General features: G+C 59.6%; 1 protein-coding gene across 6 annotated transcripts; it reads right to left on the minus strand.

Moving 5' to 3' along the window:
• BCL9L (BCL9 like) lies at nucleotides 1–26516 on the minus strand. 6 transcript variants are annotated; one of them, XM_014785073.2, is made up of 10 exons: nucleotides 25692–26516; nucleotides 19325–19382; nucleotides 10440–10541; nucleotides 8794–9179; nucleotides 7954–8073; nucleotides 5000–5210; nucleotides 4743–4827; nucleotides 2349–4641; nucleotides 1621–1902; nucleotides 1–1186 (listed from the first exon to the last, which is right to left on the minus strand). In XM_014785073.2, the coding sequence occupies exons 3-10, from the start codon at nucleotides 10463–10465 to the stop codon at nucleotides 99–101; spliced, it is 4491 nt and encodes a 1496-aa protein (XP_014640559.1). In that variant the 5' UTR covers nucleotides 10466–10541; nucleotides 19325–19382; nucleotides 25692–26516; the 3' UTR covers nucleotides 1–98. The 6 variants fall into 6 exon arrangements, with proteins under 6 accessions (XP_014640559.1, XP_014640560.1, XP_004427300.2 ...); XM_014785074.2 differs by lacking the exon at nucleotides 25692–26516 and adding an exon at nucleotides 19838–25478; XM_004427243.3 differs by lacking the exon at nucleotides 19325–19382.
• Nucleotides 26517–26716: the final 200 nt, after the last annotated feature.

A 26716-nucleotide genomic window follows, 5' to 3' on the forward strand; every position in this document is an offset into this window, starting at 1 on the left:
CCCTTGACCCAGGCCATCCCAACACTGGAGGGGAAGAAACTTTTTTAAGGTTATCATATTTGCAATATTGCCCCAGCTCCAGCCCCCAAGGGGGACTGCTAGAAGGGCAGGTTGGCCATGCTGCCCGGCGCCGGGAGGTAGCCCATCTGGCTGTCCAGAGACACACTGCGCTGCCGCAGGGGGTGGGACACCATGAGGTTCTGCTGGGGCGGGGGGCCCATGAGGGAGCCCTGTGGGGAGAGCATATGGGGGGGCTGGCTGTAGACCTCGCCCCCCACGCCCCGTTGCTTCATCAGCATGAAATTCTGCTGGGTCATGAGGCCTTGTGGAGGGGACATGACCCCCTGGTGCAGGCCGTGGGGCACCATGCCCTGCTGTGGGGGCACACCTGTCCTGCCCAGCAAGGACATCTGTCCCGGGTGGCACATGGACATGTTGAGCCCCCGTTGGACACCCTGCTGGCCCGGGAGGTTGGGGGGCCGGGAGGGAGTCTGCTCCGCCATCATGTTTTGCAGGTTCATGAGATGCAGATTGGGGGGCTGGGCCTTGGGGGGCTGGTTCTCACTCTTGGGGAAGTACTGAAGGGTGCTGCTTGGCTTCTCAGAGGGAATGATCCTCGACAAGTCGAACTCAGGGATCCCCGTCGGGGTGGGCCGGATCACCTCGCTCAGCTCGGGGTCGTTCAGCACTGAAGCCACCCCAGGGAGCACACCTGGCGGGTATGCATCGCCCATGCGCCCAGCCATGCTTTTGCCCATCAGGTGCTGCTGGGGGGGCAAGGGGCCTGGCGGCTGGCTGGGCAGGTCCTCTGGGGGCAAGGGCATGCCTGCAGGGTAGTGCTGCTGCAGGCCAGGCCCCCCGCCCCCACTGGGGGCCATGGCACCATGGGGCTGCTGCAGCCGAGGGGGGAAGGGCATCATCTGGGAGGAGCTGGGCACAGGACCACAGGGGGCATTCAGGGAGTCTGGGCCCCCTGGTGCCATCATCATCGAGTTTTGAGGGGGCCCTCCTGTCCCCTGTGCATTGGGGTGCAGTGGAATGTTGGAGCCCAGAGGGGTGGGGGAGGGCAACATGGTAGGCGGGGGCTCATGGGACAGGGGCTGCTGGCCTGGCAGGTTCATGCCCATGGGGCTCTGGGCAGCAGCTGAGTTCAGGTGCATCTGGTTGGGCTGGTTATTGCTGATCCCTGCAGGGAAAGAGGGAAAGGGAGTCAGGAATTGTGTGCACCCAGCTGGGGGAGGGTGCAGAACTGAGTCCTTCCCCATTCCCCAGCCAGGCTGGTGCCAGGGGTGAGGGCTTTCACCAGTGGCCTCTTCTGGCTGCAAGGGAAGGGACTTGAGGCACTTAGGTTAGAAATCAAGAGACCCAAGTTCTGGCCCAGTTTGCCATGGACACATCATTGGATGTTCAAAAGACCACTCGAGTGCCCTGGGCTGGGTTTCACTCAATGACTACAGGTGGGAACTGTGTCCCGGGATATCACACCCCCACTCCCAGGGCCCTTTGGAAGCATATAAACGCCAGCATGACCACAGGGGCAATTGCTGGCCATGGCAACTCTTCCCATTCCCGGTGCGCACATCAGCTCTTCTCCCTGTGGCCCCCTTCCTGTCCTCGCACCTGGCCCGGAGCCCTGCGGTGGTGGTGGTGGGGCGAGCAGGGGCCGGTCGGGCAGCAGCTCGTCGTCTGAGGTGGCGATGGTCTTGATGGCATTGTGGTAGAGCGGGGTGGAGCTGGGCATGGCGTACTTGGACATCTGGGACATCATCAGTGACAGGGGGTTCTGGGAAGGCGTGGGGTCTGGGGAGGAAGTGAATGGCAGGCTGGGGTTCATGAGGCTGCTGGGAGGGTTGGCGGGAGGTGCTGAGGAGCTGCTCCGGGGGCCGCTAGGCGGCAGGGCACCTACAGAACGGGGGAGACAGAGAAAGCAGGGGGTGACTGGGTGGGGAAGATGAATTGGGCTGGTCACATTGGGGGTTTAGGAAAAGGTCAGCCCCCAAATCTCCATCTGACTCCTCCAGACACACCTCTACTCAGATGTCCCACTCAGCACAGGCCCCTCATTATCACTACAGCCCACCCATCTTCAAGCAACTTCTGCAACCTCAGGGCCCTGGGCAGTGAGGAGACCCCAAGTGTGCCCCCTTAAAATGCCTGGGAGATTAACATGGTGATCCAGTGAGAGCCCACTCACAGCTGCCAACATCTGCCCCTCAAGCAGAGCCATCCACCTCTGGGTCCCAGTACCGATGCCTTAACTCACGCCCCTGCCCCAGCATGAACACACCCACCTGGCAGGCTCCCAGTGCCAGAATCCAATGCCCCCTTGCCCGGCCCAGCTGACTCACCCTGTTCCATATTGCCCAGGGTGGTGGAAGAGTTCATGTTGAGAGGCGGCTGTTTGTTCTGGGGGACCCCAGGGCTGGGCATGGCTGTCTTGGGTGAGGCAACCCAACCTGGAGAAGGCACCGCCATAGAGGGAGACTTGAGCCTGCTGGGTGAGCCAGTGGGCGAACGGACACTGAGGGAGGAGCTGAGGACCTGGGGCGACTTGAGAGGTCCTGGTGGGTTGGCCGAAGGCAAGGGCACCATCTGTGAGGGAGTCTGGGGTGACTTGAGGTTGGCGGAGGGCGAGGTGACCAGGGGTGAATGCACCTGGCTAAGGGTGGGCGACTTCAGGTGCCCCATGCCTGGCGAGCCCATCTGATTAATACTGATGGTGAGGTCTGAAGGCCGTCTGCCCAGCCCCCGGCTTGGGGCCGAATGCACAGACCCGGGAGGAGGATTGGATGCAGGGGGCAGAGGCATGTGGCTGAGCCGAGTGGTACCCACACTGCCCATGGGCATTGAGCTCTGGTCAGGGCTGAACATGTCCTGGGTATTGCCCATGTCCTGGGGCATGGCTTGGTAGGGTCCCTGGCCCCCAGAGAATCCCTGCTGGCCCTGGTTAGGAAACTGTGAAGGCATAAGCATCTTCTGCTGGCCGCCCATCATGCCACTGCTGTTCTGGGCCCGCACCCGGGCCATCTCCTCAGGACTGAGGCCCTGCGGCCCCATCATGTCCCCAGGGCCCCGCATCTTCTGTGACATCAGCATCTGCTGCTGCGGGGTCATCTGCACATTCAGGTTCATGTTCATGTTCATGTTCACATTCATGTTCATGTTGAGGTTGCCTGGTCCCATGGGTGGGTCCACCTCCCTCAGCCCAGACTGCCCCATTGGGGGACTCAGGAGGCCCCGACCTCCACCAAACTCCATGCCCATAGGAGTGCCTGCCAGGCCCTCGCCACTAGCTATTTGCCCGGAGAACATGGCCGGATCTATCTGCCGGTGCGCCTGCATCATCCGTTCCATCTCCATGCCCTGCCCCAGGCCACTGCCTGCCATGCTGAGGGGGCGCTGCATGCCCATCGACCGCTTCTCCAGCAGCTGGTGCCGCAGCAGCTCTTCTCGAACCCGAGGAGTCATGAACCGCTCTGCTTCACCCTGCCCACCTGGGTAGGGCACGGCATTCTGGGCAAAATTGCTGGGCCCTCCCATGGGGGGCAAGTCTTCGGTCCAGCCTATGCCTGGCCTCACAGGCCTCTGCATGGCATTCATGGGTACCTCCATGGGCATACCCTGCATGCCTCCAAACCCAGGCACCCGCTGCATCTGGCTGCCTGGGAAACGAGGGCCAGGGAAGGGAGGTCCACCCCGAAGCTGCATGGGATCTTGGACATCCATGGGCCCCCGCAGCTGTGCACCCATTCCAGGTGGCCACTGATCCCCAGGCTTGCTATGGTAGGGAGGGGGTGGCCCCCTCACCATCATGCCCCCCATGCCCATCATGTCCTGCAGAGGGCGGCCCCCATGCAGCCCAATCTGCTCCTCCTTCCGCCGTTTCTCCTCATAGTACTCTTCCTGTAGCTTGCGCCAGGCCACCTGCTCAGGCGTCAGGCTGTCCTGGCCCAGCCTCTGCATCATCAGGTTCATCTGCTGTCCCATGTCCCCGCCCGGGGGGTGCCCAGGCACTTCATGCTCCAGCGGGGGGCCCCCTAGGCTCTGTGTCTGCGAAATCATGGACTGCAAGGGCTCCTCGTACTTCTTCAGCCCGCCAGGAGGGGGTGCGGGTGGCTGCTGGGGGGCAGGAGGGGCTTGTGCTGGTGGTCCCCCCTCACCTGCTCCTCCCGGGGGCCCCTTGAGGAAGGGCTCGGTCTCCCCGCTGCGGAGCAACAGCCGCTCAATGTCTCGCAGGGTCTGGAGGGAACGCTCCCGATGCTCCAGCTGCTCCTTAGACAGACCCTCAGAGCCCACCAGGCTCCGCTGCCCATTTCCTGAGAGGGCTGTCTCTCCCAGCAGGGCAGGGCCAGGGGCACTGCTGGGGTCTCCTCCAGGAGGCAGTGGGTTGGTGGTGGTGGCAGCCGTAGGGGTGTTAGGGTGGGTGCCCCCCGTCCCACCACCTGTGCTGGCAGCTCCCACTGAGTTGGGGGTCAGGTCCTGATTGGCGTCCTCAGGAGGCCCCTCGGAAGGCAGAGCAGGGGGGGCACTGCCAGGGGCAGGGGGTGGTGGCGGCGGCAGTGGAGCTGGCTGGGACTGCGGGGTGCCTGCTGATGGTGTGCTCAGGGGTAGCGGTTCTGGGGTGGGTGGCACTTTAGGGGCCTACAAGAGAACACAGGCAGAGAGTGAGACAGGTAAGGGGACGCACCAGCCAACTCAGCCGTTCACAGAGGCACCACGCCTGGGCCGGGCTCCACACTCACCTGGTCAAGCTTGGCCCGGGGCACATTCTGCTGATGGTAGGCAAGGATGGAGTCGGCCCGGCCCTGCAGCACTGCCTCTGCGGCCCTGCACCAGAGGATTAGGCACAAACAGCTCAGAGAGGTGGGCGGGAGGGAGCCCTCGCCCTCGCCCTCACCCAATCCAACCCAACCCTGGCCCCCTGCACACGCTCACTCAGGACCCCAGGCTGAGCGATGCTGGGTAGAGGAGCAGGCTTGGCCTCCCCTGAGGCACTTACGTGTTGGCCAGGTGGGTGGTGAAGACATAGACGAACTGTGAAGGAGGCTTTCCAGGGACACCTCCGCCCCCACCTCCGGGGGCATCAGGCCGAAGGCCTGGTGGAGGCCCGTGCGGGGGGCCTGGTGCACTGCTCTCACTGAGGGGCAGTTGGGCGGCTTGGCTGGGACCCAGCTGTGGGGCCGCCATGGCTGGGTCTGCTACATTACAATCTGCATGAGAGAAGGGAGGAAAAGAGCTTAAGCAGCCCAGATTCAGAAAGGAGAACCAGGCACCCCCTACGGCCCCCTCCCAGAGACGCCCAGGGACAGAGAGCCTCACTGCTTTACAGTTCGTGCCCACAGGGCCACTTGCCGCCACAATCTGGTGTTTTCAGTAGCATGGTTTCCACACTTACTTGCCCTAAACAGTCTCTGACCAGGATGGAAATCATGGTGGCTATGTGGAGAGGAGGGAGAGGGAAAATGTGATCGTGACAAACAGGGTCCCACGTGCCTGGCATTCCGATGGACACTTATGGATGCAATTTCATCTGATCACCGCATCCCTGGGAGGAGGTGTCATACACTCCATTTTACAGGGGAGGAAACCAAGCCTCAGAGGGATGAGGTTACTCACCCAAGGTGACACAGCCAGTCAGTGCAGAGCCAGCGCTTGAACCCAGGCAGGGACTGCAAAGCCCTGCTCTGACCCCTCGCACTACGGTCTGTGTGTGTGTGTGTTCACACACTGACCAGGTGAGGGGAGATGGCAAAGAGGTTTCACAAATTGATGATTCAAACGATGAGTGGTTTTCATTCTAGCCCCATCACTAACTGATTTTGTGACCTTATGAACAAGACACTGTGTCCCTCTATGCTTCAGTTCCTTCACCTGTAAAATGGAAACACGAACTCCCGCCCGGCACAGCGGGCAGGTCAGGGAAATCTATTTTCACAGCAAGTTCAGAATTATCTTACAAACTAAAAAACTGTTTGGAAAACAGAGAGAATTAGAAAAGGCTGACATACTAGGTTCACTCCCAGGGTAGACTGGCCACCCTCAGCACCAAGACAGGTTTTTTTCTACAGTCACAAACCTGACTCTAAGTCCTCCCCTAGAAAAGATCTACAATTGGTTATTAATGCGTTTAGGGGAGTGGATGGACCCATTCCCATGTCAGGAAAACCAAGTCTAAGTGCCTGGCCTGCAGACAGTAGGTGTATGAGGTGAACTGCCTGAAGTTGCCTGCCTTGAGCCAGGGCAGCGGCCACCTTCCCCCGGGGCCCAGGATGAGGCTCCCCTCCTCGCATAAATCTTCTCTCACACTCCTACCTCCTAGTGTCCCTGCTCTGGCCCCTGTATCTCCAATTGTACATAGAATAACAGAGCCAAAAGTTTGACGGGGACTTGAGAGCCAACCTCAATGTGTGAGGGCTGCCCTGGGGAAGAGGAGGGAGCATCCTCAGCACACAGAGTTAGGACTCCTGGGTACAAGTTATGGGGAGGGAGGCAGGCTTTATTTCAATGAGGAACTTTCTAGTACAATAAGAACGATAATAAAAGCTAACACTGTTCTAAGTGTGTTACATGTATTAACTCATTTACTCCTCACACAGGTAAATATTATTTTTATAGATAAGGAAACCGAGGCCCTTCCCCAAATTTACACAAATAATAAGCGGAAGACCCAGGATACAAACCAAGGTGGTCTGACCACAGAGTCTGTGCTATTCACCTCTGTTATACTGCCCCACAATTGAGGACTCTTTGAGAAGCTACGGCAGGACAACCAACACAATCACAATGATTGCCTTCGTATTGAGTATGGGAAGTTAGCAATTTCTTTTTTGTATTTCCCCACGTCTTCCAATGTTTCTACAATGGTGCAGTCTAATGTTATAAAAGTATACGGGGGTGGGGGGTCTGTCCTGGGAGGCAGTGAGCACCCCCAACTATCACTCAAGGGTTCAGCCAGGGGCTCATGGATGGCCAGTCAGTCCCCTGGCAGGGACCTGGGACGAGATGACCTTTAAAGTCCCAGCCAGCTGCAGAGGCTTCAGTATTTGATCCCATGCACCACCTCCACGGACATGGTGCGCTCATTCCACAAACATCTGCTGAGTCTGTTTCCTCCTCCCCACTGGGCATCGCAATAATACCTACCTCACAGGGTTGTTGTAAGGATTAAATAAAACAAAGTAGCAAAGTAGCCAGCATATTTTTTTATTCCTTCTTTTAATGGTCCCGCCTTCAAGAAGTTCCCAACTTAACATTCTTTGGCTAGTTCCTTATGCATTAAGTTGTTTCTCCCCCCCAGACATATGTAAGCTTTGAGGGAAAGCACCAAATAAATGTGTATGGGCTTCCCAAGGGCAAGGGCGTATCTGGTTCTCCCCATCACTTGTGCAAGGCCCACATGCACGCTGATCAAAAAAAGGAGAGGAGTGGGTGTCCACACACACCCACTCCTCGTCCTGGTGATGGCCTCCTGGCACTTGCCAGGAGTCAATTTGAGGTTAGGGGAAGGGCGCCAGAGACAGCCAGTGTCAGCTCACACCCAGGCTTAGCATGGCTTTGCACTGCAGAGCCAACTGTCAGGCTCCCAGTGATGCTGGATCCTCGCCGCCCTCCCTCCACTGGCCAGTAGGTGGCAGCATAGGCCAGGAATTCATGGGAGGAGGTGTAGCTGGTGTGGCCAGGAAAGGCCACCTGAGGTTCACCCACCCCACCTGGGTCCCTAGGGAGAGGGGGGGGCCACTGAGCACCTGAAAGGCAAGGGCTGGCTGTCACAGTGCAGGGAGGGCCTGAGTCTGAGAGGTGGGATGGGAGAGAAGGAGCCTGGGCTCCTGACCCTTGCTCCTTGCCCAGGCTCAGCCCTCTAAGGCCCTAGGCAAGGAGTAGGAGGCTCCCTCAGGGCAGCCATCCCCTGGGGACACCATGGGCCACAGCATCCTGGCATCGATGGGCACTCACTGTGGGTGGCCCCAATGGGCTTGTCGTCCTCCTCGCTGTCCGGTCCTGAGCACCATTCGTCCCCACTGTATGGCTGCTTCCGCTCCAGCACACAACGCCGCTTACTCCGGGGTGCCACCTCTGCCCAGGCAGGACGGAGGCAGGCAAGGGTCAGAGCGAGTATCCAGAGGCCTTGTCCTCCCACACCCAGGGTTCCTCCCAGGACCATTCTCCCAGATGTCCCACCCCAGAGGGCACTGCCCAGGCCACTGTGGGCACTTTGCCAGCCCTTGGCCCCCACCACACCACCATTTGTTTCTGATTTCTCTCTATAGCCCTGCTGCCTGTCTCCCCTCCCCCACCCAGCACCAAGTACAGCATAATCCCCAACCACAACTGGTTCTAATTAGGGCTGGGGGGGGCGGGTGGGGGAAGCCGCTGCTACTCTTCCAGGCCCCAGTGCCTGCTCAACAGCTCCCACCAGCCCGGATACCAGGAGGTTCCTGGGAGGTGTGTGGGTCTGCTCCTTACCCCAGAGCACCTCCCTCTCCGGCTCTGGGGGCTCTGGTGGGAAAGCAGGAGAGGAATGAGACTGACCGTAAGCCCCATCACTCTGTGTGGCCCCTCCATGGGTGGCACCTAAGGATGAGAAATCCCTACCCTGGCCAACCCCAACCAATCCTGAGAGAATGACCAGGTTGGCAGAGAGAATGGGAGTAAGAGAAAGGGCTCCTGCGACAAATGCTGGAGAGGAGCAAGGGAAGATGATTAGGCAAGGGGGACACAAAGATGGTCTCCCAGTAAGTTTGAGCCTTGGACTGTGGAAGATGCTGGGGTCGTGGGGATCAGGAAACGGGGTACCTTTGGCCTCTGAATCCAGGGACGGGGTCCCAGCCTCTCGCTGCTCTCCAGAGTCCACAGAGACGCTCCGCTCCCTCTTCACTTTGCCCTTGAGCGAGCTGAAAGGGGGCACCCCTGCCTGGGGGTTCTTCAGACTTGAGTTGCTAGGTGAGATCTGGTTGGCCTTGGCCCCATGGTTCCCCGCCCCCACGCCCTTCGAGCCCAGGTTGCAGGTGGGTCCTTGGTTCACATTCTGGTGCTGGGATTGGGCCCCGCCATTCCCTGTCTTGCCATGATTGGTCAACTTATTTTCTGGGTGCATTGGCTTGGCTGGGGCAGGGGGGCAGTGGCCGCGAGGGGACAGCGGCGGGCTCCCTGGAGCTTCTCTCCTCCTGGGGTGGGGTAACCTGGGAGAAGGTGGAAGAGACATGAAAAGTTATTCTTGCTAGGGGCTTAGCATGCCTGGATTTTAACTGCCCCATCCAGCTTCACCTAATGGTGGGGGAGGTGGGGGTTGAGCGGCATCTTAAGACCACCAACTATTCCCTACCTCCCGCCACGGCTCCTCAGACAAGAGCTGATGCCCTTCTCTACCTTGGGGAGCAAAGATGAGGCAACCCCCTTCACTCCCCAGTCCCCACAATTCAAATGAAAACCAGGGGCCTTGTTTTGGCAGAATCCACCAACCCCCAAACCCCAGCATCCTTCAGACTGCAAGCCTCCATGGCAACCCCCCTCTACTAGCACCTGACCAACACTTAGGCATCCTCTCTTCTAGGGTTTTCTGTCTCCAAACTCCTTCCAAGGTCCCCAACCTCAACTTCCATGTGTCCCAACACCAGTAGGGAAGGGGCACAGGACCTGAGGGTCTCTGCTCATGTCCCAGCCCCATTCCCTTGTGGAAGTGCGGAAAAGCACATCAGAGTGGTACCCACTGGTCCAGACAACTCCCAGAGCAGGGGCGGCAAGCCTGGAAAGGGTCCACCGGCAGGCCTGGCGGGCAGGCAGGAGCAGGAGGAAGGGGGAGGGGAGTGGTGTGTTGAACAAACGAGTGCAGCTCGAAGCCAAGGATTCCGGCAGCCCAGGCTGCGGGCCCTTTAAGCTCCAGCCCGCTCCCCCCACCGCCTCCCCCTCCCCGGAGACCTATTAATAGCCGCTGGAAAGATCACATCACGGGAGAGGATATTTATCCCCCCTCATTCCACACCAGCTCAGATTTATTTCAGCTCTGCTGTCCTGCTGCTGCTGCCTGGCCCTGTCTGCCAGCTTCTCCTGGGGAAGGGGAGGGAGTCAGGCACCGCCCCTCTCTCCAGCTCCCACCCTCAGCTAGACTGAGCCCAGAGGGCAGCAGTGGGCCAGACGGTGGGCCTGACAGAGGGCTGACAGTAAGGTGGGCCAGGGTCTGCTCAAGCTGTTTTTAAGAGGAAAGGGCTGGAAGGGACTAGAATAGCAGGCATAGCTGGTTGCCATTCCCCTCTGTCCTCAGGCACTAAGGCTGGGGCAGGCCTTCCCATTCTGACACCCCTTTAGCCCACCGGTGGCCTGGAAGCCAGGTGCCCAGAGAGGCTCGCTCTCCAAGCCAGCACAGCTCAGCCCCATCACCACGGGGCCCTTCCCTTCCCCGCACTCCACACACACACATCCCGCCCTCCACGACACCCACACACCTTGTCTTGTTAGCCAGGATCCTCATGGCTCCCACACACAGTGGGGCTACGGCCCCTGTGCGTGCCCAGGGCCCAGCCAGGTACTCGGTACTGGAGCACGGACTGCAGCAACAAGCCCCAAAGAGAAAACTTGTGACTTGGGGAGGGGGTGTAGGAAGGGGAGGGGAGAAGGGATGACCCGACAGCCCTGGGACTAGGGAACTGGATAGGGTAGGGTGGGAATGGAAAGGAAGGACTACTAGGTGGGGTCTCATCTGAGAGGCCGGTCCTATCGCCATCCCTCCCGCACCTTACCCTCAGGGAGCTTGCAGTCTCTAGCGAGGCCCCCGGGCCGCAGAGGCAGAGTTCACTAAAAGGATAGTTGCAAAGGCGCCCGCGGGGGGCGGCCGTGAGGTCTGCTCTGGCCCCCTGGGGGACTCCCGCTCCCAGGCACGCCCCTCACCCAGGGTGGGGAACCCTCACGCCCGCTCCCATTGCTGCGCCCCGCCCCGGGGCGCCCCCGGCGTGGAGGGGCCCGGGGGTGGGGGCCATGCCTCGCCCCGCCCCCAGCTCGAGGCCTAGCCCGTGCCCATCCCAGCAGGCCCGGGCGGGCAGGGAGAGGCCTGGCGGGGCCCCGGGGCTGCAGCTGGGCTCTTCTGGAGACCAGTAACGCTGGCTCGGATTCCTCCCCGACCGCAAGAATGCAGGAGCCTCCCCTCCCCCGCCCCTGCACCCCACCCCGCCCCCCTCGGCAGAGCCCAAGCGGAGAGGCAGAGCGAGCGAGCGAGAGAGCCACCGAGCTGGCAGGCGAGGGAGCGGGAGCCGGGGGGACCGCGGCGCGCCGCCCGACACACACACCGCTCAGGGCGCGAGGGGCTGGGCGCGCCGCGGGGGGCCGCCGGGCCGGGCTCGGAGACCCCCAGCCCCCGAGCTCGGACTCACACACACTCACAGCCCACACGTGGACGGGGAGACAAAGACACGCACGGAGCCCAGGAAACTGGAGGCGCGCTCACGGCGGCCCCGCGGAGGTGCGCTGGCGGGCCCGGCAGGCGCTGGCCCGAGCCGGAGCGACGGAAACAGCCCGGGGCACCCGCGGACACCGGGGCTGCCAGAGGGCAGAGAGGGAGCGCGCGGACTCATTGAACAGATGAAAAGACTGAGGCCTGGCCACTAGGGAGCCATAGAAAGTTGAGCCTGGTAGTCACAGAGAAACACACACACAGGGCCATAGATAGACCACCACCAACAGACTTAAACACAGAAGCCTCGCCCAACCGCCCCCTGCCCTACCCACCCCCCCAGCCGATCCCGGTAAGGCGTGGAGGAGGAGAGGAGTCTTGGGGCAAGAGCCTTGTCCTGGTGACAGGCCCAGCCTGACACCGGTGCACACCCCGCTGCTCCCTGCCGGCTGCTGGAGGCTGGGCTGGGACCTGCGGGTGAAGGGGCCCCCACCAGTGACCCTGTGGGAGTCTAGCCCTAACTTAACCCCGGGGAACATTGGCCTTCCCTGCTCCAGCTCTGTCTCTGGGGAGGGAGGCTCCTCAGGGGAAGGTTCCAAAGTCCAGGGCCTGGCTGGGAAGCAGCCTACTGCCAGCCCCCATCTCTGCATCACAAGGGCTGGAGCTGAGGCGGGAAGAGCTGGAGGCGCCCCTGGGCTTAGGGGCAGGCCTGTGGCTGACAGGGGTCTTAGGCTCGCACCTTCACCACCTCACTGATCCTCAAAACTACCTACCACCTACCCGGACAGTATTATTACCCCCATTTCATAATGAGGAAACTGAGGCCTGGGAAAAGAAAGTGACTTGCCCTGGGTCATGTGACCAGTACATGGCAGCACCAACACCCCATTCCTGCCTGTAGAAGAAATCTACACTGCAGTGTCCTCCCCTCCGAGTTACCACTGCTCATCCAAGCCTGCACTAGATAGGTGGGCTACCCACGTGCCTGCCTTGGAGCCTAGCCCCCTGTAGGGGGCAGGGGCAGGGCAATGGCCACCCACTACCTCCTATGTTTACAGCTTCAAATATTGGCATCTGTGATAATTTGGGAAGGGGAAAATGAGTCCTCCTGAGTGTCCCCAGTCAGGCCAAGATTCCTCCACAGAAGAATCTTGGAGTTGCCCTCCCCTCAAGGACTCCACCCCCCTTGCTCCCACCCAGCCGCAGGGCAAGCTGAGTCAAGCACGGATGAGTCAGAACTTTCCCATCTCACACCTCCCCCCATCTACCCCTCAGGAATTGGCCCCAGCTCCCAGAGACCCCTCCTCCTCTACACACAGCCCCAGAAGAGACCTGGAAGGGATGGGAGGCAGGAGGGCTGAGTCCTGGTGGGTGCAGTTTCTAAACAAACAGTGGGTGAAGAGGGCTTCCCAGCACCAGGCTAGGAGCCCCTGAGATGGGTGAAAGGAAAGGGGTTCTGGGAACACGTGGCTGTGGCTCCCTCTTAGGGGGTAGGGTGGGGAGTGGTGACATGTGCTCACAAACAGGGAGCAGGTGCGAGTCACCTAAAAGAAAGGCCAGGAGCATACCGGAGAGAATAGAGCCCAGGAGGCTGTGGAGACAATTAGCCTGAGATCTTTTGCCCTCCCCATGCAACTTGGGGGTGGGAGAGCTAGTGGCCTAAGGGTGACAGTGGGCCTGACCCCAGCTGGGAGGGAGACCAACAAGGCTTCCATGGATGTCCAGGGCCTCCAGGTGTGACATACTAGCTCCTTGCTCAACACAGAACTGCCACAGATACAATGGGCATTCACACACCAGTGGCAACCTGCCTATTTCCAGTTGCCCCCACCTTCGGAGCCTCTGCTTGGTTCACCAGCCTGTCCACCAGTCTCCTTGCCTAGCTCAGAACCACCTAAAAGAGGCAATGAGAAAACTGCTGGGAGGGCTGGCACTTCCACATGCAGTGGGCAGACACCTTTGGAGAGGAAATGGGCTGCTAGGACCCTCTGTAATGGCTGAAAGGACAGGACCTGCTGGAAGCAATAGGGGTGGGGTCCTTGGCCTCTGGCTCAGGGAAACACAGCTCCCAAGACAACAGGCTCCCAAGTCCCCTTTCTCCCAAGTCAGGACTCCTCGGTCCCCAGAAACTCTCCTCTACCACCCAGGTCACTTCCTCTTCCTGAGGTGGTGACTCAGCCGGGTGGGGAGGTCAAGGATTCATAGCCCAGCAGGAAGTCTGTTCAAGAAACAAGGTATTGCTCTAGGACCCTCTGTGTGGGGACTTCCAGGCTTGGGGGCCTTCCCCTCTCAGCCTGGTTCCTAGCAGCTCACCCCACTTCCCCCCACCTCCTGCTAAAGGAGACCATGCAAATCAACCATTTTTGTCTGGGAGTTTCCAGCCCCACCCCACCTGCAGCCCCAGGATAATGTCAGGCAACCCCAACTCTGCAGGGACATGGAAACTCCTGGCCCCAGACCTTTCTAGTCTGGGGTCTTTGAACAGGGTGCTTCTGGGGGAGATTCTGCCCATTCTAGGGCCCACTGTCCCTTCTGAAGGCTAAAGGGACAAGTGGCATTGGCTGGACAAGCCTGAGGTCACCTCACTTGGCTCCTTCAGCCAGTGCCAGTGTGGCCAGGCCTTGGGAAGTGGTCATCTCCTGGCAGTGGGGTGCCCCCAAGGTGCTGCCCAATCCCTGGCTACTCCCTCCCACAGGAGGGAGGGGAGAAGAGGGTGGGGGGCACAAGGAAACAAGACAGGGCAGGAAGCCAGGCAGGCGGCGGGCACTCTGGGCCAGGCACAAACAGCCAACACAGGAAACCACAGCCCACCCCCGCCCACCCCACCCGCCCAAAGCTCTGGGAGAGAGGAGTGCCAAGTGCCTGGTACCCCCACTGGAACAAGGGGCAGGGGTTAGCCCAGGGCAGGGGAGGAGCAAGAAGCTTTCCAGTCCTCTCTCTGCCCCAGACCCTACCTGGGGAGGGGGAGAGGAAGAGGGGCTGGCAGGGATGGTGCTGCCTCTTTAAATCCACCGAAATCCTGAGCTAGGCCCAACCCAGCTCTGGTTTCACAGGAAGGAAAGGAGCTCAGGAGCCAGTAGGGCAGGCGGCGGTGGCTGGAATTAGCCCCACCGGCCCAAATATATCTGTCTCCGCCTGCCACCCCACTGGCACTTCCTGGCCCCTGGCACCTGCACCACGGTGGGGGTGGGAGAGGGTCTAGATGCTACTGCCTACCCTGTGGGAGACCCCAATCTCTGGAGGTGCCCTGTTGCTGGGTACACGTGGGTAGAAGGTGATTTCCCAAGCCTGGATTCCCAAAAGGGAGGAATGGGCAGGGAGCGCCCTGTGGGCCCTCACCTGGCCTCTGTCCTCTAAGGGGTTAATCTGGCCCCTGTTTGGGTGGGGGGCGGGTTAGGGGTGGCCTAGGAACCTCCTCCAAACTGCCTGGCGGCTGGGAACAATGGGGCCATTGTGGGAGGAGTGGAGTGCGGGCAGACTGCTGGCACAGCCAGCGCACCACGGGGCGGGACCTCACCCAACGCCGCCTGCCCTCCGCTCTGCTCTCTCCCCCAGGTACTGCCAGCAGCGGAGACATCCTCCCAGCCCCCTCACCTCGCCTGCCTGGCCCAAACTCTTGGCACCAACAGCACCTGGAGGGCCTCGAGCTCTGCCCACGTTGACACCCAGACTGCCATGACCCTACAGGAAGCAGGGGCATGTAGGCCAGGACAGGGTGGGGGTGGGGGCTGACGAGACAGGATGTATGCCTGTGATCCTCCTGCAGGGAAGACAGGAAGGCCAAATGGGGTTTCTGGTGTCAGTCCTGGCACCCTCAGGCAAGAAGGGCTTAGGGGATTGTGAGAGCAATGACAGGCAGGGTCCCCTGCCCCCAGGCCTCCATTCCTACACTCCTTCCAAAAACCTGCTCCCCAAGGAGGTCTGGTGCCCTGGCAGCCTTGCCCTGTGGGGTTGGGACACTGGCAGGCAATGTGTGAGTGATGCAGTAGAATGAGAAATGGGTTTGCAGTCAGGCAGACAGGGTGCCAATCACATCCTGCCCCTTCTGAGCCACAGGACCTTGTCCATCCCTTCGTCCCTCTGGGCCTCAGTTTCCTCATCTGCAAAATGAGGATAAATTTATAGAGTGAGATACTTCAGTGAAACTATCTAACAGAATGCCTATGACATACTCAGCCCTCAACATACCACCTCTGGCCATGATGTCCCCTTCTTTACTCCCTGCATGGCACCCAAATACATAGGCATTTGGTAAAGGTGGGCATTGTCCAGATATTTGCCCTTGGAGTATCCAAGGGAATGATGATAATAGATATCCATGGGCATCATATTAGTGGTACCAAGCACAACGACTTGGCTCTCCCTCTGCTCTCCTCCCTCGGCTCGCACTCCCCTGGGCATCACTGGGTTTCCCAACATACACAAACCCAGAGCGTGAACTCAGGGGAGAGCGGTTCTCTACTCTCTTAGCCTCAGGTCTGTGTCTCAAAACCCCAAGAGGCAAGTGAAGTGGGGTTTCCCTTCAACAGTGGCCTGCAGGCACCCCTCCACCAGGCACCCCTCCCTGCCTGACCTCTGGGCAGTCTCCCTGCAGGGTTTGGGATAGAAGGAAACTGGAGCCCACTTTCCTGCCACAGACCTCTTTAAAGAGTAGAGGGTCTGAGAGGGGAAAAAGAGCAAATGGGACACGCAGTTCTGGAAAGTAGAGGTCCGGGGAGAAGACCTGTTCTCTTCTCAACCAGAGAGGGCTTCCCCCTCAGGGTGGCTCCACTGGCCCCAAAAGGGTTAATAAGGCCCTAAAAATAACCTGCTCCCAGCAGGACCCGCTGATTGGAACCCTCCAGCCATCTGTTCCCATTTTCTCCTGTTCACATTGGAACATCTGAAACCAGCCCCAGAGCCCCAGCCCAATCCCAAAAATAGCCCCAGCCTGCCCAAGGAACAGGCCCCAGGGGCTGGGCACAGGCGGCATGGCCAGCCCAGCAGGGGGGCATGGCCCAGGCCAACTCTGAGCCCTCACTCCCAGACCCATGGAAGGGAGGGGTCCCCTCTGGTTCCAGAAGGAAGTGGCGAGTAGAGCCAGGTGCTCCAGCCCTCCCCTCCTGGTACCAGGCCAGAGAAGGTATGTGTTAGCCAAGCCCAGGCCTCAGACCTAGGAGCTCTGGTGTCCCAGGCACTTCTGCCACATCGAATCAACTTTCTCCTGAGATCCGGACATTCATTCACTCCCCAGAAGATCCAAACCACCCGTCTGCAGAGCTCCCTCATTGTGGACATCCTATCCCTGCTGCCCACTCCTGGGCTCCTCACCCAGAAGTTCCAAGCCTCAGCCCCTCCCCCATCCCACTCTGATCCCAGGGCCTTTAGGAGCCCTGCTCACCTGCCTCACTCAGCATTCTCCCCTGCCCTGCCCCAGGGCACGCAGGGCTGAAGCAGAACTTTTTCCAGCACTGCCCACTGTCACCCAGGTGGCCCAGGAAAGGATTCTGGGGGTGTCCTCTGGACGCCATGGATGCTAATATGACCCCACCCCTCCTCTGGGCTTCAGGATGCCTCCTCCCTGCCCATCTGTGTGCAGCAGGTGCCAAGCATGCCCATGTGGGTTTCTATACATATCACACGCCTGGGCACGGCCCTGCCACACTCAGGGAAAATGCCCAGGCAAAGTGTAGGGAATCCAGCGGACCCTGGGCCCTGAGGCAGGTCTAACAGCTGCCATCCACGTCACAGCTCCACACTGCCACTTTTCTCCCCAAGGAAGGTCCCTGACCCCTCAGGCCAGGAAGGAGAGGAGGAGGCCATTGAAGATCTTTAAGGACAGAATGTCTTGTTCAGCCTGGCGAAGGAACAGAGCAGCAGGGGATGAGATGGTGGGAGGGCGCTGAAGCTGATCTGAGCTAACAGCCTGGGGGAGGGAGGACTCAGCCCTGAGAAGTGCTGGGAGACAGGGAGGGAGACACATCCTAAGTCCTCCAGGTCCCTTGCCAGGCCCATGGCTATTTGGCAAACTTGCAATCGAGATGTCAGCCAGCACCAACAGCAGGAACACTGAGGCAGCAAGAAGGTGGGCCTGGAAGGGTATTAGAATCTAGGAGTCTGTAGTGCTGGAAAGATTGTCTCTTCCCGACCCCCACACTCCTCCCACCCCCATCATTCTTCCCCTGCTAAAGCCCCTGGGAGGTCAAGAGTTCCTGTGAAGAGCTATGACTAATAATAATGAGGAGGAACTCTAACATTTATTGAGCATTTACTCTGTACCATGAGCTGTCCTGGATGCTTCACAGGCATTATCTAATTTAATCCTCAGAACAACTCTACAAGAAAGTACTTTTATTCTCCCCACATTACAGATAAGAAAACCGAGGCTTGGGGGCCAGCCCGGTGGCATAGAGCGTAAGTGCGTGCACTCTGCTTCAGCGGCCCCGGGGTTTGCGGGTTCAGATCCCGGGCGCATACCAACGCACCGCTTGTCAAGCCATGCTGTGGCGGCGTCCCATATAAAGTGGAGGAAGATGGGCACAAGATGGGCACAGGAAGATGTTAGCCCAGGGCCAATCTTCCTCAGCAAAAAAGAGGAAGATTGGCATTGGATGTTAGCTCAGGGTGGATCTCCTCACAAAAAAAAAAAAAAAAAAAAAAAACAGAAAAAAAAAGAAAACTGAGGCACAGGGAAGTTAAGTAACTTGCCTAAGGCACACACAGTCCATAATTAGAAGACTCAGGATTTGGACCTAGACGCTCCAGCAATTGGATTCTCAACCATTTCACAAGACAGATTCACCCTGGTATCAGCCCTCTGCGCTATGACAAAAGGGGTGCTTCCCTCACTCATTCTGCACACAGTCTCTCCGTGCCTGATGTGTACCAGGTCCTAGCTAGAGGCCATAGTTCCTGCCCAGGGAAGAGATCAAAAAGAGGGCACCATGCCCCACCCCCTCAACATGGGTGTCCCCAGCCAGGCTGGTGCTCTGGGAGCAAAGTTATGGGGCCGCGCCCCCCGGCCCCGCCCACCCCAATCCGTTATATCCTCACCCATCCTAGTCCCTAAGAGTCAGGAGAGGGAGTAAGGCAAGTTACCATGACAGCAGCACAGGGCCCCTGCTGAGAGAGGCCCAAGGGCTGGAGAGGAGTCTGCTGCCCCTCCCACTTCCCAGGTGGGGGTCAAAGGTCAAGTGGGACTCACTAGTGAGGGGTGGAGTCAAGCCCTGCCCCCCTACCTGCTCAGCGACACCTGTCACTGGTCCCCACTTTTTTCATTGTCTGAGTTGAAAGCATGACCACTTCTACCCTGTCCCTGAGGGGTAGTGGCCTCCAGCGGGGGAGGGGGATTAGAAGCCCCTCTCCCCTGAGGACAGTCTAGAAGTGCCTCCTCCCTGTCCTCAGCTTTCTCTAGCTTTCCCTAGTCAGACCAGGAGCCTACGGGTGTGTTTGTTGTGAATTCAGGGAGCTGTTGCTAAGTAAGTAAGGAGGGGAGGGAGGGAAGGAGGGGGGTGGCAGTAGGGAGAGAGCCTGTGTGTTTGGGTGGGTGGGTGTGTGTGTGTGTGTGTGTGTGTTTAGGGGCCAGGGCAGAAACCACAGCTGAGGCCAAAGCCCCTGTCAAGGGGGAGCAAGCACTTGGGATGACCAGGAAATCGTACTTGTCCTCCAGGGGTAACTGGGCAGGAGCTCCCCACCTCCCACCCCAGGGAAAGGATCCACTAAGAAGGCTGGGACTTTCACTTGAGTGGCCCTTTAACCCTTCTCACCCCGCCCCGCCCCCACTCCCTACCAGGTTCCAGGTTGTAAGGCTGTTAGCCCTCCCTCTTGGGGGGGAGGAGAATGAAAAGAGGAATGGGGGCAGAAAGCCAGGAGGAGGGGCCCCAAGACAAAAAGGCAAGCAGGAGCTACGGCAGACAGATCAGCAAGGAGGCTGTGGAGACACACACAAGCACACAGACCTCTCACCTCAGGAATAATGTGTGTCGGGCTCAGGCTCAAGGGTGTGGTCTGGGATGGGGGTTCCCTGTGGAGAGAGGGTCACAACTAGAAGCCCCAGGCCAGCAATCTATGCCCCTGTCCCTCCCATAGTCCCAGCCCCACCCCCAACAGGCACACCACATAAACATGGACACACATACACACAGCTTGCAGCTCCAGGAAGTCTCTGAGCTACTGGGACACCACCCCCCCTCCAGGACTTCTGTGGATTGGCTGGGAGCCAGGCCTGACCCAGCTGCCCCACCACACTGCTCCCCCTCCCTATCCTGGAAGCAGGAAAGGAGAAGGCACTGGAAGATGCCTAGAGCTCCCTCAGAGCTGGGCCCCACAGGGAGAGAGGAGGGGCAGATGACTCCCACGACCTGGCCTGAGGACCTTGGGGGGAGGGTTACATGGGGAGGCCTGAGGACCCCAGCTTCCAGCACCAGCCACCCCCAGGGTTATACTGTCAGGGAAAAGAATGGTGTGGGTCCTATGTACCTGTGTGGTCTCCTTGGCTACACCCTTGGTCCCCTCAAAGACGCAAAGCCCTGGGGGCACAGCCTGGTTGGGAAGGCCTGGGGTGAGAGAATCAGGCTTAGCAGTTCAGTAGAAGGGGGCTGGGGGACGCTCCCACAGGCAGGCAGGCGGGAGGGAGGCTGGTGGCTGGGCTCAGTTTGTACTGGGGGTCAAAGGGGAGTTCTTTTCCGAAGAATTCTGGGAGAGACGCCAACTAGAGCAAGCTGCTAACCACCCCTCCCTCTCTCGCTCACTGCACTTGGGGGGGGGGGTGTCCCTGCCAACCAGACTTAACCCTCTCCAGCCTGTGTTGCTCCCAGGCCCAGGATGGGGGAGTTGGGAAGGGGACCTCCGGTTAGGCTCAACTTTCAGTTCTAGGGGGCAAGCACTGGGCGTCTGCCAGAATGAGACTGGTTTCACATGGCCCCATCTGGTACTGCCCTGCCCTACCGCCACCTGGGTGACTTTTCTAGGCTCATCTCCTGAAGGTGTCTGCAGTGACGTGTGTGTGCGTGTCTCAGACACAGAGATTGAGAAACAAACTGAAAATTCCTTGCCAAGGCCTTCCCCCTGCTGGGTCACTGAGCGCTGTACCAACCTGTGCCTCTACCCTTCCCTCCCTCCCTCCCACTGCATCCTGGGACCAGAGGCCATTGGGGGGAGGGGATGTAAAAGGGACAGCTTATCCTTCTGCCCATCTCCTGCTGCTGTCTCCTCAGGCCCTTGACTGAAACAAACAGCCCCTGCCCCAGCCATTTTCTTCCTCACTGATTGCCAAAAGTGCTTCTAGAGGAAAGCATTCAATTATAGCCTAAGATCCCAGGATGGGAAATTGAGTCATAGGAAGATATCAGGGGTTCCAATGCCCACACCCCATGCAGACATAACTTTGCTATCACCACGTTTGCTTTGGCCAAAAAAAAAAAGCCCCCTTGGCAACCTCCCCTCCTGTAGAACATCGTCTAACTGCAGAAGGAAGGAATGAGATTAAACATCAAGGACTTCCCAGGATCAAGGCTACAATGGCAGCTGGCCCCACTCCAAACGCCTCATGTTTCTGGGGTGGTACATCACCCCCTTAGGATTCCAGGCCCCTCTGTCTTCTACTCAGGCTGGAAATATGACAGTCTTGTCTGGTTTTGCTGTCTAGAGAAGTCAACATTTCTGAATCTTAAATGAGCCATCAAGCTCCCAGGTCTAATGTGGCTGGCTGTTTCTCGTTCCCAATGAAGCAAGTGTCCCCAGGGGCGGAGGGTTGACTCCCTTTCCCCAGCCCTTTCCTTTAGAGCGAGCTGGGCCTCCCTATGACAGCCACCATTGTATCATCAGGACAAGAAGAGGGTGGACTGGTAGTGTTGGGATCTCTCAAGGTGCTGGGTGTCCATGAGGGGCAGAAGAAGAGAGCCGACCCTGGGGACTGTTTATCCCCAAGTCTCCCCACTCCACCACTTTCTCTCCAAGGACCACAGAACTGCCAGAAGCCTTGGCCTCACTCCAGGAAACCTCCCTATCAAAGGACAAAGGACTCCATGTCCCAGGGAGCTGCGGAGAGACCTGTGACTACACACCCAGACATGTTCCGAGGGAGGAGGAGAGAGGCGGGAACAGAAGCGGAGCGCACGCATGTGCACACACAGGCACAAGTACTCATCAAAGAGACACAACTCAGGGCACACACACTCCTCAGAGATACTCCCAGACACGTGCAACTGAGACACAAACCAACAAAGCTCCCAAAGACACACATCCAAGATACCCCCTAAAAATAACCCCAAACTCCCCAAGAATGGCTCCTTAAGACCCATAGAGGCTCCCAAACTCGCAGAGGCGGCCCAGGAAAGCTCAGGAAATACAAAGAACATCGGCCAGTCACACAGAACTGCTGACAGACAGAAGATACACCCACACTGGGATACACACACACATACACATACACTCTCACAGTAGTACGCACATGGCCACGTGCTAGCACACAAACTTATACACACACACACTCTGGCAACGCACAGCATCAATTCTGGGCTAGTGGGGAGGAGGGGAGTCAGAGGGGGGTGGAGAAGTACTCAGGGATTTCAAAACAATCCTGGTTTCGAAATGCTGGAAATGCTGGATTCAAGGGCCATTCCCAGTTGAGGCTAGGGGGTGCAGAGTGAGGGGGAGGGCGAAGACAGGGCAGTGTAGGGCCACCAGCCCACTGGAGGAGGGGGTTGGACAGAGGGAGTCCCAGCCCCTGGGGAAGGGGAACTAGAAGAGACACCAAGGTTAGGAGGGGCAGGCGGCCCAGGGCCAAGCAGGGAGGGCCTGGGGTGGAAAGGAGGCAAAGAAGGAGAGGCCTCTGCTTCTGCCCCAGACTGGAAAAGTGAGAAGGCAGGGGAGACCGCCCTTCCCTTCAGGACAGAGAGGAAGGGGGACCCTGCCTGTGCCCCCTCGCCCCACTTATGGGCAGTGGTGATCACCTTTTTCCCTACAGAGTGGCACCCTGGCTCCCCTTCCCCACGTGCTAGCAGAGCACCAAGGTGGACCTAAAGCTAAAGGGTCAGAGGGTATAGGAGGACAGCAAAGGCCTGCAGGGGTCAGGGATCTTCCATGGGACCCAGGACTCCCTACACTAGGAGCAGAGTGCAGGACATCTTCCTGGGACCCCAGGACATCCCCCTCTCCATGGGGAGCGGGGGCCCTTGGGGAGACTGAGACAGTACAACATAACCCCACACCCAGGAAGTCACCCGTCTCCTCCCAGGGCAGCAGAATGCCCTTACTGCCCCTCCCCCAACCTCCAGGGAAAGTCGGCAGTTCTCTCCCAGGGAGGGGAGGTCAGGCCAGGCTGGGGGTGGGGCTCTGGAGGCCTGGCCCTGGCACCCAGCAGAGGAAATTCCAGGCTGTAACTCCAGGCTGCTTCCAGGGCTGCACATCCAAGTGACTTGCAGCACCTCAAGAGCTCTAAAGCTGTGGCCTTCTTCACCTAGCCCCTCCTAGCCTCTGGCTACCTGGCCCTCCAACTAGCTCTAGCTCCAGCTCTGGTAGTTAGAGGATGGGACCTGGGGAAACTTAGCCTTCCCTGGAGGAGCCTCTACCAGCCCCATCCTGGCCCCTTGGCCAGTCAGAGCCTCCTTTTCCCAGATCCCTGGGGGAAGCCCCCATAGTGTGGCTAAAGATGGGCAGCTGGCAGGGCTGGCAGGCAGGGGTACAGATGCCAAGCTAGAGCAGCCAGGTGCTCAACAGGTTGAGCCAGTCCCTGGAACAGCCAGCCCCACCCCAGGGAGAGCGGGCCTGGCAGAGGCTCCCTGCCCGCGGCACCCAGCCTGTACCCGCTTGGCTCCCACGGCTGCCCACTTTCCCACGGTGCCATCCCCCTCTGCCTCCTCCCCCAGGTCAGCACCAGGGCAGTGCCCAGGGCTCCTGGCACAAGAAAGGGATGCCATTTCTCCATCACCCCTGGGTGCCCAGGCTCTTGGGGTGCCTCACTACCAGCAACTAGGAGTCCCAGGAAGAGGACACAGAGCCTCAGGGCAACAAGAACCCCAAAGTGCCCCCACCTCCTTGCAGGCCTCTTCCAGTCCTGGAATACTGAACACGCAGACACCCTGGCTCCCCGAAGCTGCCCCCCTGGGCGCTGGGACAGAACTTCAGCCTGTGGCGCCAGAGGCAGTGTGGGGGTGCCCCCCGCTCCTGTCTTAGACTCCCTGGAGGAGGGGCTGCAGAGCTAGATGACTGCTGGCTCCCTCCACTCCTGCCAGAGCTGCTGCTGCCCGCAACCCTGGTTCTTTCCTTCCACCCTACTCCTGGGCTCCACGGAGCTCTATCCCAGCCACTCCCCCCACAGGCAGGCAGCCCTCCTTTGCAGGCATCTCCTTTAATCTAAAGCAGGTGCCAGGCATTCCAGCCCTTGCTGAGTCGACACTGCCACCCACTAGGCCTCTGCCCAGAAGGCTACTGCCCTGTCTGTTCGTGGAAGTAGAGTTCCCAACCCAGGGCTCTCAGGTACCCAGAAGTTGGGAGGCAGGAACTACCCAAACAGAGTCGTGGATGCCCAACACAGATTCAGTAAGCAAGTTCCCTAGGTCTCTCATCACCACTGTTGTGCTAGTCCTCGATTTCCACGAACCACTGATCCTGTTCGGGATGCTGTAATCTCTTCCCACGTTGACCCTCAGCCCCGGTAATTAGAGACTCATTTTGAACCTCCATATGGACCTCCAGAACCTATCTTCAGCCATGGGCCCCTGCTACCCCAAGCACAAGAGTTACTCTGGATCCAAGATTAGAGGTATTCTACCTCTCCGCAGCACCCTTTCCAACATTAACTCCCTCCTGTCCCCAATCAGAAGCAACACAGGTAAGCAGAGAACCTCTAGAGGGAGGTGGCCAGAAGGCTGGCCTTCAGGCCTGGTTCTCCAAGGCCAAGGAGCCTGATCACCTCGGGGAGGAAGCACCTTCCTTCCTGGCACCAGACTCCCCCTGCCCCTCACCTTCCTCTCCCATTCTCACCCTGTCCTGAGGCTTCTATCAGCAGGCACCTCAGGCTGACACCAGAAAGACAGGGCCTGAACGTGCTTTTCCCCTGGGGCCATGAAATTGTGGTCCTGACCCAGAGAAGGCAGTCAAGCCCGAGCTGGGGAGGCAGCAGACGAGCCAGGCAGCCCCAGCCAAAAGAAGTGGCTGCTCCCTGGAGAGGCTGAGGAGGAGGGAGAAGAAGAGGAGTGGAAGCCCACCCACCCTGGAAGTCTCACTCGGAGAGCTGCCCAAAGGCATCTGTAGGGTTACAGCAGATACAGTGCGAAGACAGCTTTCCTATGTAAAACAGGAAACCCAGGCCAAAGATCAAGGGGGCCTCCAAGCCCCTTTCCCAGGGCTCAGTCACATGCCCAGCTCACCTCTCCCAGAGCAACACTTTTCCTGCCGCAGCAGAGGCTCCCCCAGACACAGACACACACCCCAAGCAGCAGACAGACAGAAGGAGGAGGGAGGAGGGGGTGTCAGAAAAACCCGGAAGGAAGGAAGCTGGACAGACAGACAGAAGCTGATCCTGGCTTCACTGCTCCAGAGAGACACCCTCCAGATTCCCAGACTGTGAGGGACACTCTCCTTCTCAGCTCCCAAGAGGGAGAAAGGAAGAGTACACCTCAGGCTCTCCTGAAACCAAATTTCAGCAACCCTGGGATAGGACATACCCCAGCCAAGCAAGAAGCCCTAAGCCTCACTTCCCTTCTCCACATTCCTCCCCAATGGGCTCCTTCAGACCAAGACAGGGGCCATGTCCCCTGAGCAGTGCAGGGACACCTCCAAGGAACTGTGTGACTGCCCCACCCCCCAGCCAAGCCCACACCATTAAGAATCCTTGGCAGGGGAGACTCCTCCAGTCACAGCCCCTGCTGCTTCTAGGCAGTGCCTGGGAGCAGAGGGTGACCCCCAGCAATCCTCAATCCCAATGCACCTCCTTCTGGAGGCTCCCATCAGCCAGGGGAGGAGTGCTAGGGTGCTGAGACCCAAGGGGTTGGCGAGCCTGGGAGGGGGACTACATTTCCCAGAAGCCCCCAGGGCAGGGTTGCTGCTCCAGCTGGCCCAAGGCCGGCCTTGTTCTCTGTGCTAAGGTGGCAGGGTCCCCAGGCTGCCCCTAAGCCCTTCCCCCTGTGCTCTGGGGCTGCCAACCTGATTGGGAGCCCGAGAGTAGCCTCCACTAACCCTGGGGGCGCCCCCACCCCTTAAACAGCCTGGGGGTGCGTGCCAGAGGGCAAGAGACAGACTGTTCCCCCTCCCAATTCAAACTGGATCTCCCTCCTCGCGCCTCTGCTGGCCTTGGCATGACTTTCGCCCTCAGCCCCAGCCCACCCCTCACCTCGCGCCGGTCGGGGGTCCTCACGCCAGGCCGGAGCTGGACGCCATGACCAGGTCAGGGTCGGTGGGTGGATTAGGGTCCTCCTGCTCGCCAGTTGGAGGTGCGGAGGGGGGCGGGCAGGCGGTGATCTTTTGATCCTGGACGCCTTGATCTCAACACCAGCCCGGCCCGGGAGGTATCCGGGGATCGCTGGGCGCCTGGGTTCCTGCCTCCCAACCGCGGAGCATGGTCGTGGGTGCCGGGCAGCGGCGGGAGAGAGCGCACACCCGCCGGGCCCGGGGCTCGGGGCTGGGGTCTCGGCCCCGAACCTCACGGCTCGAGCTCCTGCTCCTCCTCCCTTCCTTCCTTCCTTCCTTCCTTCCTTCTTTCCTTCCTTCCTTCCTTCCTTCCTTCCTTCCTTCCTTCCTTCCTTCCTTCGCCTCCTCCTTTCACTTTCCCCGAGGTCCGCGGGGACGGCGGGCGCGGGGCGGGGAGGGGGCTGTCTGGGCGCTTATTGTTGGTTGGACGCCAAGGGTCCGGGTCGCAGCCCTCGGGTGGCGCGGCGCCGGGGGACCCAGGCGTGTGGGCGTCCGGCCGGCTGGCTCCGGGCGGCGGCTGTGGTGCAGCGGCCCCGGGTCCGGGGCATGTCCGGCCACTGGCTCCGCCGCGCGCCGCCGCCTCCCCGGGCTCCCCTGCCCTGCCGGAGCCTCGCTCGCCCCTCCACTCGGCTCCTCTCCCCAGCCTGAATAAGCATCGGGGCTCTCTGGCTGCCTCCTTCTGCCTTCATACCAGAGCCCGGAGAGGCCCCTGTCAAAATAAGAGCTCCCCCATCTCGCTCGCCTCCTCGCCCAGCCCGGCTCCCCCCAGCCTCCCAGTGGTCTGACTCGGTAAGGCGCCCGGCCGGCTAGCAGGAGGCAGGTTGGCCCGGGGGCGGGGAGGGGGCTTCTATCCTTCTCTCCTCCCCATTCCTGAAGACTTGGGAGCAGACGCGCCAACAACATCCCAGGCTAGGGAGAGGTTTGACAACCTACCCTCCTGTCTACACT

This window comes from Ceratotherium simum, chromosome 7 (genome assembly GCF_057802395.1).
Source record: "Ceratotherium simum simum isolate JZ-2026a chromosome 7, ASM5780239v1, whole genome shotgun sequence".
Taxonomy (NCBI): Eukaryota; Metazoa; Chordata; class Mammalia; order Perissodactyla; family Rhinocerotidae; genus Ceratotherium; species Ceratotherium simum.